The sequence below is a fragment of the Mirounga leonina genome, unplaced genomic scaffold (genome assembly GCF_011800145.1).
Source record: "Mirounga leonina isolate KUSES-001 unplaced genomic scaffold, KU_Mleo_1.0 Mir_53, whole genome shotgun sequence".
In the NCBI taxonomy this organism is placed as follows: Eukaryota; Metazoa; Chordata; class Mammalia; order Carnivora; family Phocidae; genus Mirounga; species Mirounga leonina.
Window position 1 is genome coordinate 42,501,255 of NW_023270807.1, and position 13,617 is coordinate 42,514,871.

At 33.1% G+C, this 13,617-nt stretch overlaps 1 protein-coding gene across 1 annotated transcript in view; it reads right to left on the bottom strand.

Moving 5' to 3' along the window:
• Positions 1-13,617, bottom strand: part of SNAP91 (synaptosome associated protein 91) — a 143,854-nt gene that overhangs the window by 63,270 nt on the left and 66,967 nt on the right. Inside the window, exons 8-9 of the mRNA XM_034991106.1 lie at positions 9,982-10,088; positions 5,749-5,790 (exon numbers count right to left, since the gene is read on the bottom strand). Of these exons, the coding sequence (XP_034846997.1) occupies positions 5,749-5,790; positions 9,982-10,088 (149 nt within the window). The remainder of the gene's footprint in view (positions 1-5,748; positions 5,791-9,981; positions 10,089-13,617) is intronic.

Here is a 13,617-nt window from a genome sequence, read left to right on the forward strand (position 1 = left end):
GGCCCATCTTACATATAGTTAACTCCACTGTGCAACAAATGGTACTACAGAGTGGTTTCAGTGTAGAGATTACATTGGATAGACTTTTTCTATGATATTACTTATATGCAGTAAACTCAGATCAAGTCCACCATATGTTTCCACAAGACCGCATGAAAAAGGAATAGGTATTTGTATCCAAGTAAAAAACATAAGTGCCCAAATAGAAACTTACAGAAGTTTGAAAATACAGTAAAATCTCACTTATCTACATGTGACTGAAATGTTAGGAAAAATTGCTACTATAGTAAATAAAATTTGGGAGGTGTAAGGGATAGTGGTGGAGAAAAGGCTACACCTTTAATAGTCAACAACAATTAAGATTTTCCTATTATTGAGCTATTTAATTTATATACACAATAAATACTTCAGCAAATGTGGTAATGTTAAACTACCGTGTTAGAAGATTTAATATATTTCAACTCTTTTACTAAAAGGTACCCGAATATTTGTTTTTATATTAACATTTTAGGCAATACAAAGCGATGGCATTTTACTGTATATTAGAAAGAGAAATAATAAGTTCATACATATATTCCACCTCAACTATTCCTCAAGCATTAGAAATTTAATGTCATCTTTAAATAATTTTAATCTAAATTAGACGTTAACAGCAGTGTAAGCATTCAAAGAATAGCATTCCATGAATGAAATATGTAACTACATTTAGAGACATTTAATTCTAAGAATTATCCTTCAAATTAATATGAAATTAATTTTGAAGACCTTTATGCTAACTGCTAAAATAGTTCACAGAATTCAAGGAAATTCATATAACTGTACATTTTACATTATACCTATAATGACAAAATCAAGTAGAATATTTATTAAGAATTTTCAATTTTAAAAGTTCAGGATCTTTAATTTCATTTTTCACTTCACTAACAGATTCATGAACAATTATGTGATTATTATATGTAATGATATGATTATTATAAATATAAATTACCAAGTGAACAAAAATATTAACTTGCTTAACGTGATGGAGGTAGGGTAGAAAGAGTCAGCCCTATGAGCATTATCTAAAAAGTTATGGCCTATAGAGTAGAAAAAGTAATGATTATGGGGGATATAATAAATTTAGAAGTTATAAAAATTAGAATTTAAAACTATAACTCAGGTGAAAATAGACTTACTCAACAAATTCCAATAAACTGCAACTAAGAGTATAACTCTTAAGTTGTAAAAAAAATAAATTTTTAAGGGATAAGGAAAATTTTGCTCCATAGAACAAATAGCATACTATAAAGATGTATTCATTTAATAAATTGAATAGGCACTGTATTCTTAAAAGCAAGAAAATAGAAAAGGCTTCACAATTTTTAGGTGAATTAACTCCTGATAACTTCAAAATTATCATGGTAATTGTCATAATAATAATAATTACCATAACTGTCATAATAATGGAACTTAGGAAGCCTGGACATATAACTTCAAAATTGTCATATTTCTTTTTTTTTCACTGGGGTCATAGTAAGGAAAAAATATATCAAGCCACAGAACCTCTCTCTGGTTACAAGACATAGGTCCTCTAAATGTTAAATGCAATGTAAAGAAAATGTGATTCCGTGTTAAAACTGTTTAAAAGGACAAATGCTACTTAAAGTTACAAAACAGAACAATAAGGGATAACAAAAAAAGAGGTGGTGTTTTCTCCTATAAACTTCCTTAGTTATCTTAAAGAACAAACAAACCAAAAACCAGGAAGACAGTTTGCAATTTCATTCTTTTTGCAAGGTTTCTTAATAATTTGAGGATGAAAATTTTAAAATAAAGTAGCAGTCACAAAAATAACAACAGTTGAAAAAATCTTACCACGAGCACAGACTACAAAACTGACTTTTGTCTTTAAGGGGAGTTATTTTGTGATAAATTGCACCTAAAATTAAGTTTGGAGCATTTCATCTTAAAAGTTTAAAATACTTCATTTATATTTCTTATCAGGGCATGTGAAATCTAATAGAAATAAATTACTCAAATGTTTTTGGAGGGAAAAAAACCCTATTTTGATAGTAATGTTCACAAATGTAGGAATACTGGCTGCCTCCTAACTCTTATCTATGGCACTGAGTCTATCTTGGCATGTAGTAGGCAAATAAGCAAAAACTGTCTCAAATTTCCAACAAGCAAAACTTTGAGAATACCCCTGCTGTTGTAAAAGGAACTTAAAGAACAAACTATAATTAGCAGGATCTTTAGTTGCTTGTTTTTAAAAATGCCCAAGTCAATAGACGAGTCAGATGGAAACACCAACCCAAAGATCAAGAGTCATTCTATGGAAGCTAACAGGTAACAGCAATGTATCACAGTTCCTGATTCATCAGTGGTACAGGTTTTTTAAAAAACCTTTTCTTTACCCATAGTTTTCAGGTCAACCAGAATTCCTAATATCAAAACCTAAAATGTTTTTCATAAATGGAGATATTTTAAATTTGGAATGCACACACACACACACGCCAAACAGGAAATGGTATTTTGAAAATCCTTTTCCTGGAACAAATGGAAAGCTGACTGTGAGTCCGGGATTGAAAAGTAAGCATCCATCTACAATTCACATGCTTTAGATTCTAAAGCATCATTTAAACCAAACAGGAAAAAAAAAGCAACAAAAAGATCATTTGAATTTTTGATCATTAGATCTAAGAAACCATTTGAAAGTGCTGAGAAACATTTTGGTTTTGATATTGTATTCCACTTCTCATGCAATACAGCACTTTTGAATGATTTGTTAAAAATTCATTGATGTTCATAAATCATTTAAATGCAATCATGATGATATGATATGCACAATTATTTAAAGAGGGCTACGGATGACCACACTGGTATTTTATATTGTGCATTTTCCAACCAATATGATATTTATTAAATTCCTCTTCTCTGCCTTGCTGCAAGAGCAATTCTAATCTTCTTTTCAGTTACAAGCAGCCTATTCTTACTCCCAGTCACTAGGCAGACTCCTGGTCTCCATTTCTCGTTAACCCTCATCCATGTTGGGTATTTTGGTTCATTGCCACAGCTAGATTCAGTGGCTGTCGTGGCCACAGAGAGCAGAGATTAGGTTCTAATCTCAAAGGTGTTAAACTGAGTCCACACAACCTGGTATCTCTGACCCATCTCCAGATTAATCGTGGCCCAACACTGTCTAAAGGACTAACCCTAGAGCAGCTCCCATTCCAGCTCAGACCTGATCATACTGTCACAGTGGGTGTAAGTTGCCAGATCAATGAGAAGCCTCCACTAGACCTGTGGAAGGAGCTCTAAATAAGAATTAGAGAGAGTGTTTAGCTCTGTCACTCACAATCCCAACAGAAATCACAATCTGGTTACTTATTAAGAAATTTCAAAAGCACACAATACTTTTATACTGAGATTTAAATATATACTGGAGAAATGAACTAGAGAATTTTTGTGTGTGTATGAGGAGGTAGTTTTAAAATAAATGTTAACATGGAAGTTTATGTGGCTCTTAAGGTCTTAAAAAAAAAGGTAAAGTATGATATTAGATTCTAATGAATATCACAGAATACCTGGGCAAGATTTTACCTTCTTTAAGGACAGGATCTCTGTTCACCAAATTATGATAACACAACATACACCATTAAAAAGTAGGTCTCTCGACTACTTCTTCAGAGAAGGAGATTCTATAAATTATAATGAATATTATAGTAACATTCAAAATTAAAACCAAGTATGTGAGTCCTTCTTTCAATGACAGACTACAATTTTCTTAAAAAAAAAAAAAAAAAAAAGAACAAGCAGGGTCTGAACTCAACGACCCCGAGATCAAGACCTGAGCTGAAATCAAGTCGGACGCTTAACCAACTGAGCCACCGAGGGGCCCAAAAACAAAAACATCTTTAAGTATTCTTTAAACTTTTCTTTGTCTCTTTCAGATACTATACAAACTGAGACAAATGAGACCTATTTTCTTCTTAACTGGGAGCCTCTCTGATAACAGTTTTACTTTTATTCCACAGTAAGAGCAGTCTATACAGTTGAAATAAAGATGATTTACCATTTCTAAAAGCTATTTATTGAGCAAAATATTTTAATATCTAACTTTTTTAGGTTAAAATGCATTATTTATCTAGGCTATTTTACCAAACTACAATGTAAATATTTATTATCATTAAATAATTTAAAATTAAAGCACACTGATTGTCTTCACTTTTTATTACAGTGTTATCAAATTCATAAATCTATATCTAATAAAAAGGTTTTTTTTAAAAGATTTAATTTATTTATTTGAGAGAGAGAGGGAACACAAGCAGGGGCAGTGGGAGAGGGAGAAGCAGGCTTCCCACCGAGCAGGGAGCCGGATATGGGGCTCAATCCCAGGACCCTGGGATCATGACCCGAGCCGAAGGCAGACGCTTAACCACTGAGCCACCCAGGTGCCCCTCTGTATCTAATAAAAAGATTTTTAATAGTACTTTGCGCACACTTAATATTTAAGCCATGTCCAAAATAATACCAATTTATCTTATTCAGGTATGTACCTGATCAAAGAATACGGTCTTCTCACAATAGCAAAAATATTTTATATTAATATTCTGTCTACTAGAAGCAGTGATCTCCCAACTTTTAAAGCCAAAAAATATAATGCCATCATATTCTGAATTATTCTATGACTTTTATTTATGAAAAATTATTGGTATTTAAATAATATAGATACAGAGACCATTACTTTATGGTATCCTAATTTTTAATAAAAATTTAAGGTTAATATTATTTTAAATATAGAAACATTTCAATGGATTATAAAGATAGTCAATCATTATATGCATTTTGATATTATTAAAAAAGTGGGTCATCTTTTATTATGACAATTTTCTCTATTATAATGACTCTTTTTATTTATAAAGACAGAAAACTCATACATTCATTACTGGTATGTAAGATAGAAGCTCTATATTCTCTCTTATCATCTCACAATCTCTAGTTAAAGGACATGTTTGGGGTAGAAATTTACCATAGCAAAGAGGTGATGAAATAAAAACAGTTCCTGCCAATTATGAGAAAAGTCACACAGTAATTCTGCACATGTGAATGGTTCCTGATTCTACATCTTAGGAGCCCTACAATGTACCCTCTTGACAGATAAAAGGATTGATAAGAAAGCACTACTATTGTTTTTGCTTACTAGATGCTCCCCAGAAAAATCACTTATGTACCACTATGACTTTTTAAAAAAAGGCTCTTTTATAGTAGAAATTCCTCTACTTCATAGGGGAGGCAAGAATCAGTGCAGTAGAACTATGATATCAGAGTGTTCCTCTTTCTTGTCCCTCCTTCGTACCCGGGAAATGTTGAAAACTAGGAGAACAAGCAGAAAGAACATTTCAAGTGTTCCAACTACATGCCTATCAATAGTTACTGTTCATAGACAAAGCACTTTTTAAACATTAATTAAGGCTTCATTTTGAATCAAGTTTAAGAATGAAAAGATGGTCTCAAAACAGTAAATTCAGTTGCCTTTAAAGAAGAAACTATGTTATGAGGGCAGGTAAATCTTCACAGTAACTCCAGAAATACATTCAATAGCTAGAAAAAATATGCAAGCTAGAATAATTTCCAAGAAAATTGATTGGCCTAAATTAAAAATGCATTAAATGCTTATAAGACTATGCCCTAGGTAAGATCTTTTATGGCAAACTATGGAGTAATAATTTCATGCATACTACACTTTGCACTCAGAGAATCACTTACCTGTGTGAGGTCAGGAATGTCACCTTTATCAATGCCAACTTGCTGAGGATTAAAAAAAATAAGTTACTTAATGGGATTTTTTTTACTAATTTCTTTGCATTTAACAGAAGATCACCCACAGAATTAGTTAAAACCACAGCTCAATCTTGGTATTAAAAAAACTGTCAATCTCACTTTGAAAATATGCTTTGTGTAGTTTTCCACTCAATATAATCGAACAATAATTTTGTTAATGTAGTTTAATATAACAAATGTACAGAATTTTACTAGAACCCCAAAAAAGACTTAAGAAATTGAAGTATAAAATGTAAAGGTTTCCTCCATGGCTAATGGCAGCTAAAAAGTAAAAAAAAAAAAAAAAAAAAGTTTAGCCTAAATTTAAATTGTTATAAATACTCAGTAAATCCTTGGGACAGGGAATGTTTATTTAGTTTCAATAACTTGTTCAGGGTGTAGTATCCACCTCTCTTCCCACAGAGAGAACCATTTTGTTTGTTTCTTACATATCCTTCCAGAGTTTTTTAATGTATATCCAAGGAAACTGGAAATATGTAAATACGTATTTATTTCCCACAGTATTATACAACAACAATGTATTATATACACTGAGCTTATATTTTTCATTTAACAATATATCTCAGACCTATATCCATATTAACACACAGAGTTTCCTTATTTTTTAAACAGCTTCTTTTCCTATGATTTATTTATTTAACAAGTCAGGTATTAACGAACACCGAAGTTACTTCCAATCTCCTGCCATTGCAAGCAATGCTGCTCATCTGTAGGACACATTTGTAGAAATGGAATTACTAGGTAAAAGCACATTGAATTTTTAGTGTTGGTAGCTTGGGGAAGGGAGGTAGGGGAAGGAGGAAGAGCAGAAAGGGGAAATAGAGAGCAAGAAAGAGCACAAATATGGGAATATATAAATGAAGGTGAATCAAAGAAGAGAGTATATATGTGTTCACTATACTGCTCTGTCAACTCTTTTGCGGGTTTAAAAATTATTCAAAATAAAAACCTGGGGAAAAATACAAATCCATAACTTCAATTCTCTCATTTTATGTAAATGATGAAATTTAGGCTCAAAGAAACAAAGTGGGTTACATCAAGTCTCTCCCTTTGAGAAATGAACTGCTTTGTGTATTTTGATGGAACTGCAGAAGCAAATACCTGAAGCGTAAGTGCTGGGCTCCTACAAAGACAAGGCAAACTAGAGATCGGAAAATCCACTTGTTTGACAAACGCTCTTAGTTAAGTTCTTTCTTTGGCTTTCTCTATGTCTACAGCAGGGTTTCTCAGCCTTGGCACCATTCATGTTTTAGGATGATAATTCTTTGGTAGGGTCTGTCTTGTGCGCTGTAGGATATTAGCAACATCTTCTCTACCCACTGGATGCCAGCAGACTTTCCCTTCCTCCAGTTGTGACAACCAAAAATATCTCCAGACACTGGGGAGGAGAGGGGAACAAAATCGCCCAGTGTGGAGAACCACTGATGTAGAGCACTGACCCTCATCCTCCTAGAGCAAATTAGGCTGCAGATTCTTCCCAGAGGTACAGGCATTACCTGCTAATGACTCCACTCTGGAAGTGGAGGGAATTTAGGGAAGCTATTGTTGCTTCCCTAAATTCACTTAACTATTATAAATTATGGAAATTACAAACTAAGGTAACTTCATTCCATTCCATTTATTTCCGTATTTTAATATCTCTTTAGGTGATCCATTAAAAATATTAATATGAATGAAGACAGTATTTTTGAAATTAAAGTATTATGGATCTTTAATATTAGGATCATCTTGATAAAAGGTGATGTGTTTCTCTTAAATAGAGAGTTAACAGAACTTTCTTGAACAGAAAGACATAATTTAGGAATTCTTCCTTGACACTGCTATTTTCACTAACCTGAACTTCTGAACCATAATATAATTGGAGGCTTGAGCTGAGGTGTGACTGTATTACAGAAATCTCATCACTTTCTATCTGCAAATATTCTGGGAGACGTAACTCCTACGACTTGGTATTTATATTAGAATAGCAAACTAAGAATAACTTAGTTCTATAAAAAGGGAAGTGTGTTTAGCAGAAATGCCTATTACTATAAAATAACCATTTTACAAAGTTTCAATTGCCTGCTTTAGGAGACTTCATCGTAAGAATTCAAAACATGCTAAGTTTTCTATACTTCAAGCAATTCCTCTGGGATATTTGAACATTTCCATAGCAGTTGTTCAACTACCCTATGTCTCTTTTAATATTGCAGACAATTTATTAACATTTACCAAATAGCCAATATATATAGTTGTATTTTTAAAATGGCATTCTAGAAGTCTTCTACACATTCTTCAGGAAAATGGGTAGCTACTGGATATGAGTCCATACATATGTACACCACACAAGAGCTGTTTGGTACAGAGAGAAGCTTTGTACATTTGTTAAGAAATTTCTGTATTTACCAATAATACAAACCACTCAACACTGGTATTCAAACAATGTCTAAATTATGAACAATGTAATTTACTTAAAGAAAACACAAACGGTATTGTTAGCCCATTGTGAGTTACTGTCTATTCCATTAAAAAATAATTTTGTAAATTAGTATCTTTCTTTAAAAAAGTCTTAGTCATAGTGTTCAAATCAAAGTAGAATATTTGTATTCAGTTATTTAGACTCTCAAAATAACATCTAATTTCTGTGTATTTCCTTCTCAACAGCCTGAAATGGGCCCGTGCTAACATAAGGTGATCAGGAGACATGAAATAAAATTTTACATCTAAAAACAGAATGAGTTAATAAATAAGTACCCCCTTTCTCATGAAGACCTTGGATCCAGCCTTACAGTGCTGATTAGAGAAATGTATACCCCAGACTGTCACATGTCCAGCTCCTTACACCTATCTAACATATGCAATAAGAGATGGGGGAACTGGGCAGCACATGCATGAGGAATTAATGGAACAATGAAAGGATCTTCTGCTCTGGATGCTTAGGCATAACTGATCTTTCCACAGAAAAAAGTCAGGCAAATTTTACTAGATTATATTGATAACTAGGGTTAAACCACAGGAAAATCTTATCAAATACAAAAAGTCAAACCATGTAGCAGCCAAAGCAAAAGTTTCAAGCAATTCTATCCTTTCATAAAGACAAATCAGTATCAATAAGCCCAAGAAAAATACACATGAACATGCTTTAAAGTATATGTAATTCCTATAAACTATTCTTTACCCTTTGTTTCCCATATTATACATAAAAAAAGACTTCTGTTCTGATTACAAACTATATGGAGCAAAGGTCAAGAGACAGCATTTTGCAGTATCATTCTCCTAATTTGAACGTGATAATTATTATTCCTGCAAATAAATGAAATTTGAAAGATAATGTTCGGACTAGAGTGCTTTTGGAATTGTGTGTATAAATGCTTGTTCTTGTGCTATATTCTCAAAATGACAAAAACAGCAAAAACATGACACGAACATCCCATGCCCAAGGCCTCGTATGCTTTGCTGTTGGGCTTCAGAACGTTTCTCGCACATGGCATTCCAGTCAGCCCAACAATTCGTTCACTGACAATGTAAGATAAGAATCAACTGGCCAACCTGCCAAAGGATTGTAATAACAATGTCATAACTTCCAATACCAGTATGAATCAATAACTGGATTTCATTAAGAGAAAACACCAACTTATGGGATTATCTCAGGAACACCAACTGTATAGTTACACAGTTATTGTGATTAAGTACAAAACAGACATCCTTGAGAAACAATTTATAAACTTCATAAAATTAATGATACTTTCATTTTTTCATTGTATTTTAAAAATTAACAAAATAAGAAGGTCCTATTTATGATTTGTACACACTAAGAACAATAAATGGATTTTCCTAAGGGCTTTTTTTTTTTTTTTCCAGGTTTCAGTAAAAAGGAAGCCCTTCCTTACAATCAAAAATAGCTATTAAGTGGAGCGGAAGGATCAACCACCTTGCAAAGCTGTGAATCTGCTCAGTACCCATGAAACTTGCATTTGAACACAGAATGATCATCTAATTGGGATGCAGGAGTGTAGAGTACAGTTCTGAGTGAGAACTTGGGAGGAGATCACTTCCAACCCTAATACACTGGGGGTCTGGGACAGAATGTCTTGCCAGATTATAAGCCTTATTATTGACTCCAGATACATAAGTTAATATTCTTAAATTATATTCCCCACACAGCTTATTATTACTTACCTCTGCAACTTTGAGAAATTCAGATACTCGCGTCATTCTAGTTAGAAATCGTTTGTAAATTTCTAGGGCATCTTTACATTGTCCTTTCTTCATTTCAAAAAACTTTTCTGGAAGAGACAGATAAGCATTTTGAAAAGACTATTACATTCAATTTTCTTCTAAGCTTATGTTAATACTATTAATTAAAACTTGAATGTTTGGATCAAAACACTAGGCACTAAAACCTATATGAGGTTCTAAAGCACCTAAACAAGGGGGACCTGTGAAGTTTAACAGTGTTACGTTCTAGGTGTCTCAAATGGAAGCATTTAAATAATGAAAGGATAATTAAAGTAGAAGAACATATGAAGTGTCACAACAAGTTAAACTCATGATCCATATATCCCGGTGCCCTGCTTCAGAAAATAGCATCAAATACTTGCTGATAATCTCAAAAGTTACGATTGCATTCTACAGCACCATCACTTTCTTACTAGCTCACCATAAACCAATAAGCTATATATCATAAAGCAATAAATTTCTCCAAGTTAAAGAATAAATTGTCTACACTCTATAAATTGATACTTTTGTTGGCCATAAATGATTTCTTTCAAACATTATAATGTGTCTCTTAAAGTAGTGGAGTTTTGTGATAAATATTTGGTTTACCAAACTCATCATGGCGTTCTAGTCCATAATTGTATCCTTTCTCAGCCTTCAGCTTCCCAAACAGAAAAACAGAGGATCCCTTTGCTGCTCTCTGTTGCACTCCCAAGACTGGAATTCACAATCACTAGGTGCTATAGCTCCATTATAATTACATTATGAGTGTATTTTCTCCATATGCGTTTGGAAGAAAACCAGCACTTTATCAGTATTTTTGCCAGCCAGTCATTTATCAGTTCATTCAGTCAATAATTATTGACATTGCAGATGGAGACAGAGAAGGCCAGGGTCTACAATAGCTTCCAGGCAACTCTGGATCATAACTGAAGATGATTTAGCATTCTTCATTATTTTATATTTTCACATGGTGAAACATATGCTATTTTTATATTCTCTCATAAAGTTCTTAATTTCATTCAGCATGTAATTTTACTACCTTAAAAGTATTTTTAATTTTCTCAAGAAAGGCTTAATAATATATAATTACACAAAGAACTAATTATTGAGGGTAGCTACTCATTACCTTCTGTTGACAGTCTGGGTAATTTTACATTTAACACAGACCTCCCTGTAGGGCATTCAAGGGAAGCAAAAAGATCAAGAAAACAAACACATACAGTTTTCCACTTAAGATTTGAGAGGGAAGTGAGTCTTTTAAGAAATGGCCAAATCTAACCTAGAAGGTATTATGCTAAGTGAAGCAAGTCAGAGAAAGACAAATACCATATGATTTCACTTAGACGTAGAATTTAAAAAGTAAAACAAACAAAAAACAAACAGAGTCTTAAATACAGAGAACAAACTGGTGGTTGGCAGAGGGAAGGGGTGGGAGGATGGGTGAAATAGATGAAGGGAATTAAGAAGTATGACCTTCCAGTTATAAAATAAATAAGTCACAGAGATGAAAAGTATAGCATAGGGAACACAGTCAATAATACTGTAATAACACTGTATGGTGACAGATGGTGAATACACTTATGGTGAGCATTGAGTGATGATGTATAGAATTGTCAAATCAATATGTTGATATATCTGAAACTAATATAACGTTGTATGTCAACTACACTTCAATTTTAAAAAATGGCCAAATCTAATCTTTATCGTCTCTATCCTGTTTTCTAATGCTACAGATAGAATCTTGCTGCTATAAGGGAACAAATCTTTTTTAGTTTAAACTTTTGAAAAAAAGGACTTATTCTGGTAAAATATAATTCTTTCTTTCTTCTTAAACAATTGTCACATAATTTCTTCCAAATGTCTAAATTACTTTTCTTTACTATAATCTAAGTTTATTTCTTTGCATCAGATCTTCAGCAGTAACACAAAAAGATAAATCAACTGAATAATCTCAATCTCCTTTTAGAACCAATGCATCAGAATCTTTAGCAATTTTTCTCTGTCTCCTCTGGATGCTTTTTAAATTGTTCATATCTTCCATGGTAATTTAGGATTCAGGAACAAAAGTAATGAAAATTTTATGGCTTTAGGTTATAATTTCCTAATTTTTTCTGTAACAGTGGTAATGACACAGAAAAGCAACATGTACTGTTACAGGGGGAGCTGTGAGGTGCCCTTGTCCTCTTAGAGACTAGGGTAGGGCCAGGAGCAATTCATATTTTTAATAGAGGGGATGGGTCATCGAGAAATGAACCTCTGTCTTTATTTTATACAAAAGATAAGATATATTGATTTTCAGTATCTGAAACGAAATTTTAAATTTGGCCTTTGTAATGTGAGTCTTTATAATGTGTTGATAAATTCCCTTGTCATATTAGTATTAATTTTCACAGAACAACTGTCCTAAGGAAAAGAACTAGATGAAAAGGAATCTCATTCCTGTGAAGTAAATCGAGGCTTTGTACGTGGACTATTACTAATGCCCATTAGTCAGAAGGAAAGCATCTTCTTACTCGCACATCAGTTTCATTATAGTGATAAAATGTTTGCAAAGATTTGCAGCACCAACATTGATTCCAACATTAGATGCAGAGAATTGCTCATGAAGTCCTTGATTAAAAGTAGCCCGTAATGTATTTATAATAGTTAATTCTTAGCACTATTTAGTAAACAAACAAAAAACACAGCTGTCTCAAAACACTTAGGATATTAAGCATACCTATCTTCTAGAGTGTTACTTTCACAAGAGCAATTTCACAGCAACGCTGAATGAAGGCCACTCAACACCAGAATGTGGTAAGGCTTGAACGCACACCTCTACCACTTTTGAAGTCAGGTCTTTAATATGAAGATACAACTCTCCTTTTCTGCTCCTAATGTTAGCCCATAGACTATCCTTTTCAAATTAGATGAAATAAAAATATACATTGCATGGTTATTTTAAAATACAGAGAAAATGCATTCTTACTACAATCTTATCTCTGAAGTCAACATAAAGAGAAAGTAAAACAGACCAGCATTTAAATAGATGTTCAAGACACAGAGGAGAAACACATGGTTTAATATGTTTAACTGCTAAATGAATTTTAAAGGTAGTAAGTTCAATGTTCTTGAAGCAGAAGCAGGAAACAAACAAGGGTACACTAGCAAGAGGATGTGAGAAGGAATCAGCAGAACTTCATTTCTGATGGCTATGGAGTTGAGTAAGATGAGCAACTCAAAGATAACTGAGGCTTCAGGTTTAAAAGACAAATTATATATCAACAGAAATGAGATTAGGAAGGGCAAATTCAAGAGTTCAGTTTTGGAGATGGCTGAATTTTAAATATCTGAATTTAAGTGTCTACAAATAAGACTTGCAAAACTGAAGCTCGGAAGAAAGGTCATGGACCGAAATAATAGACCTGGGACTCATCATAAGGACATCTCCATAGGAAACCATAGGGTTTCCAGTGAAAAATATACACAAAAAGCAAACAAATAACTGGCTAGAAATGAACCTTAGCAAAAACTTATTATGAGTGGTAAGGAAGAGTAAGATATGCCCACAAAAGGGAACGGGAAGATCTGTTACTTGGTTTACTGATCAACAGT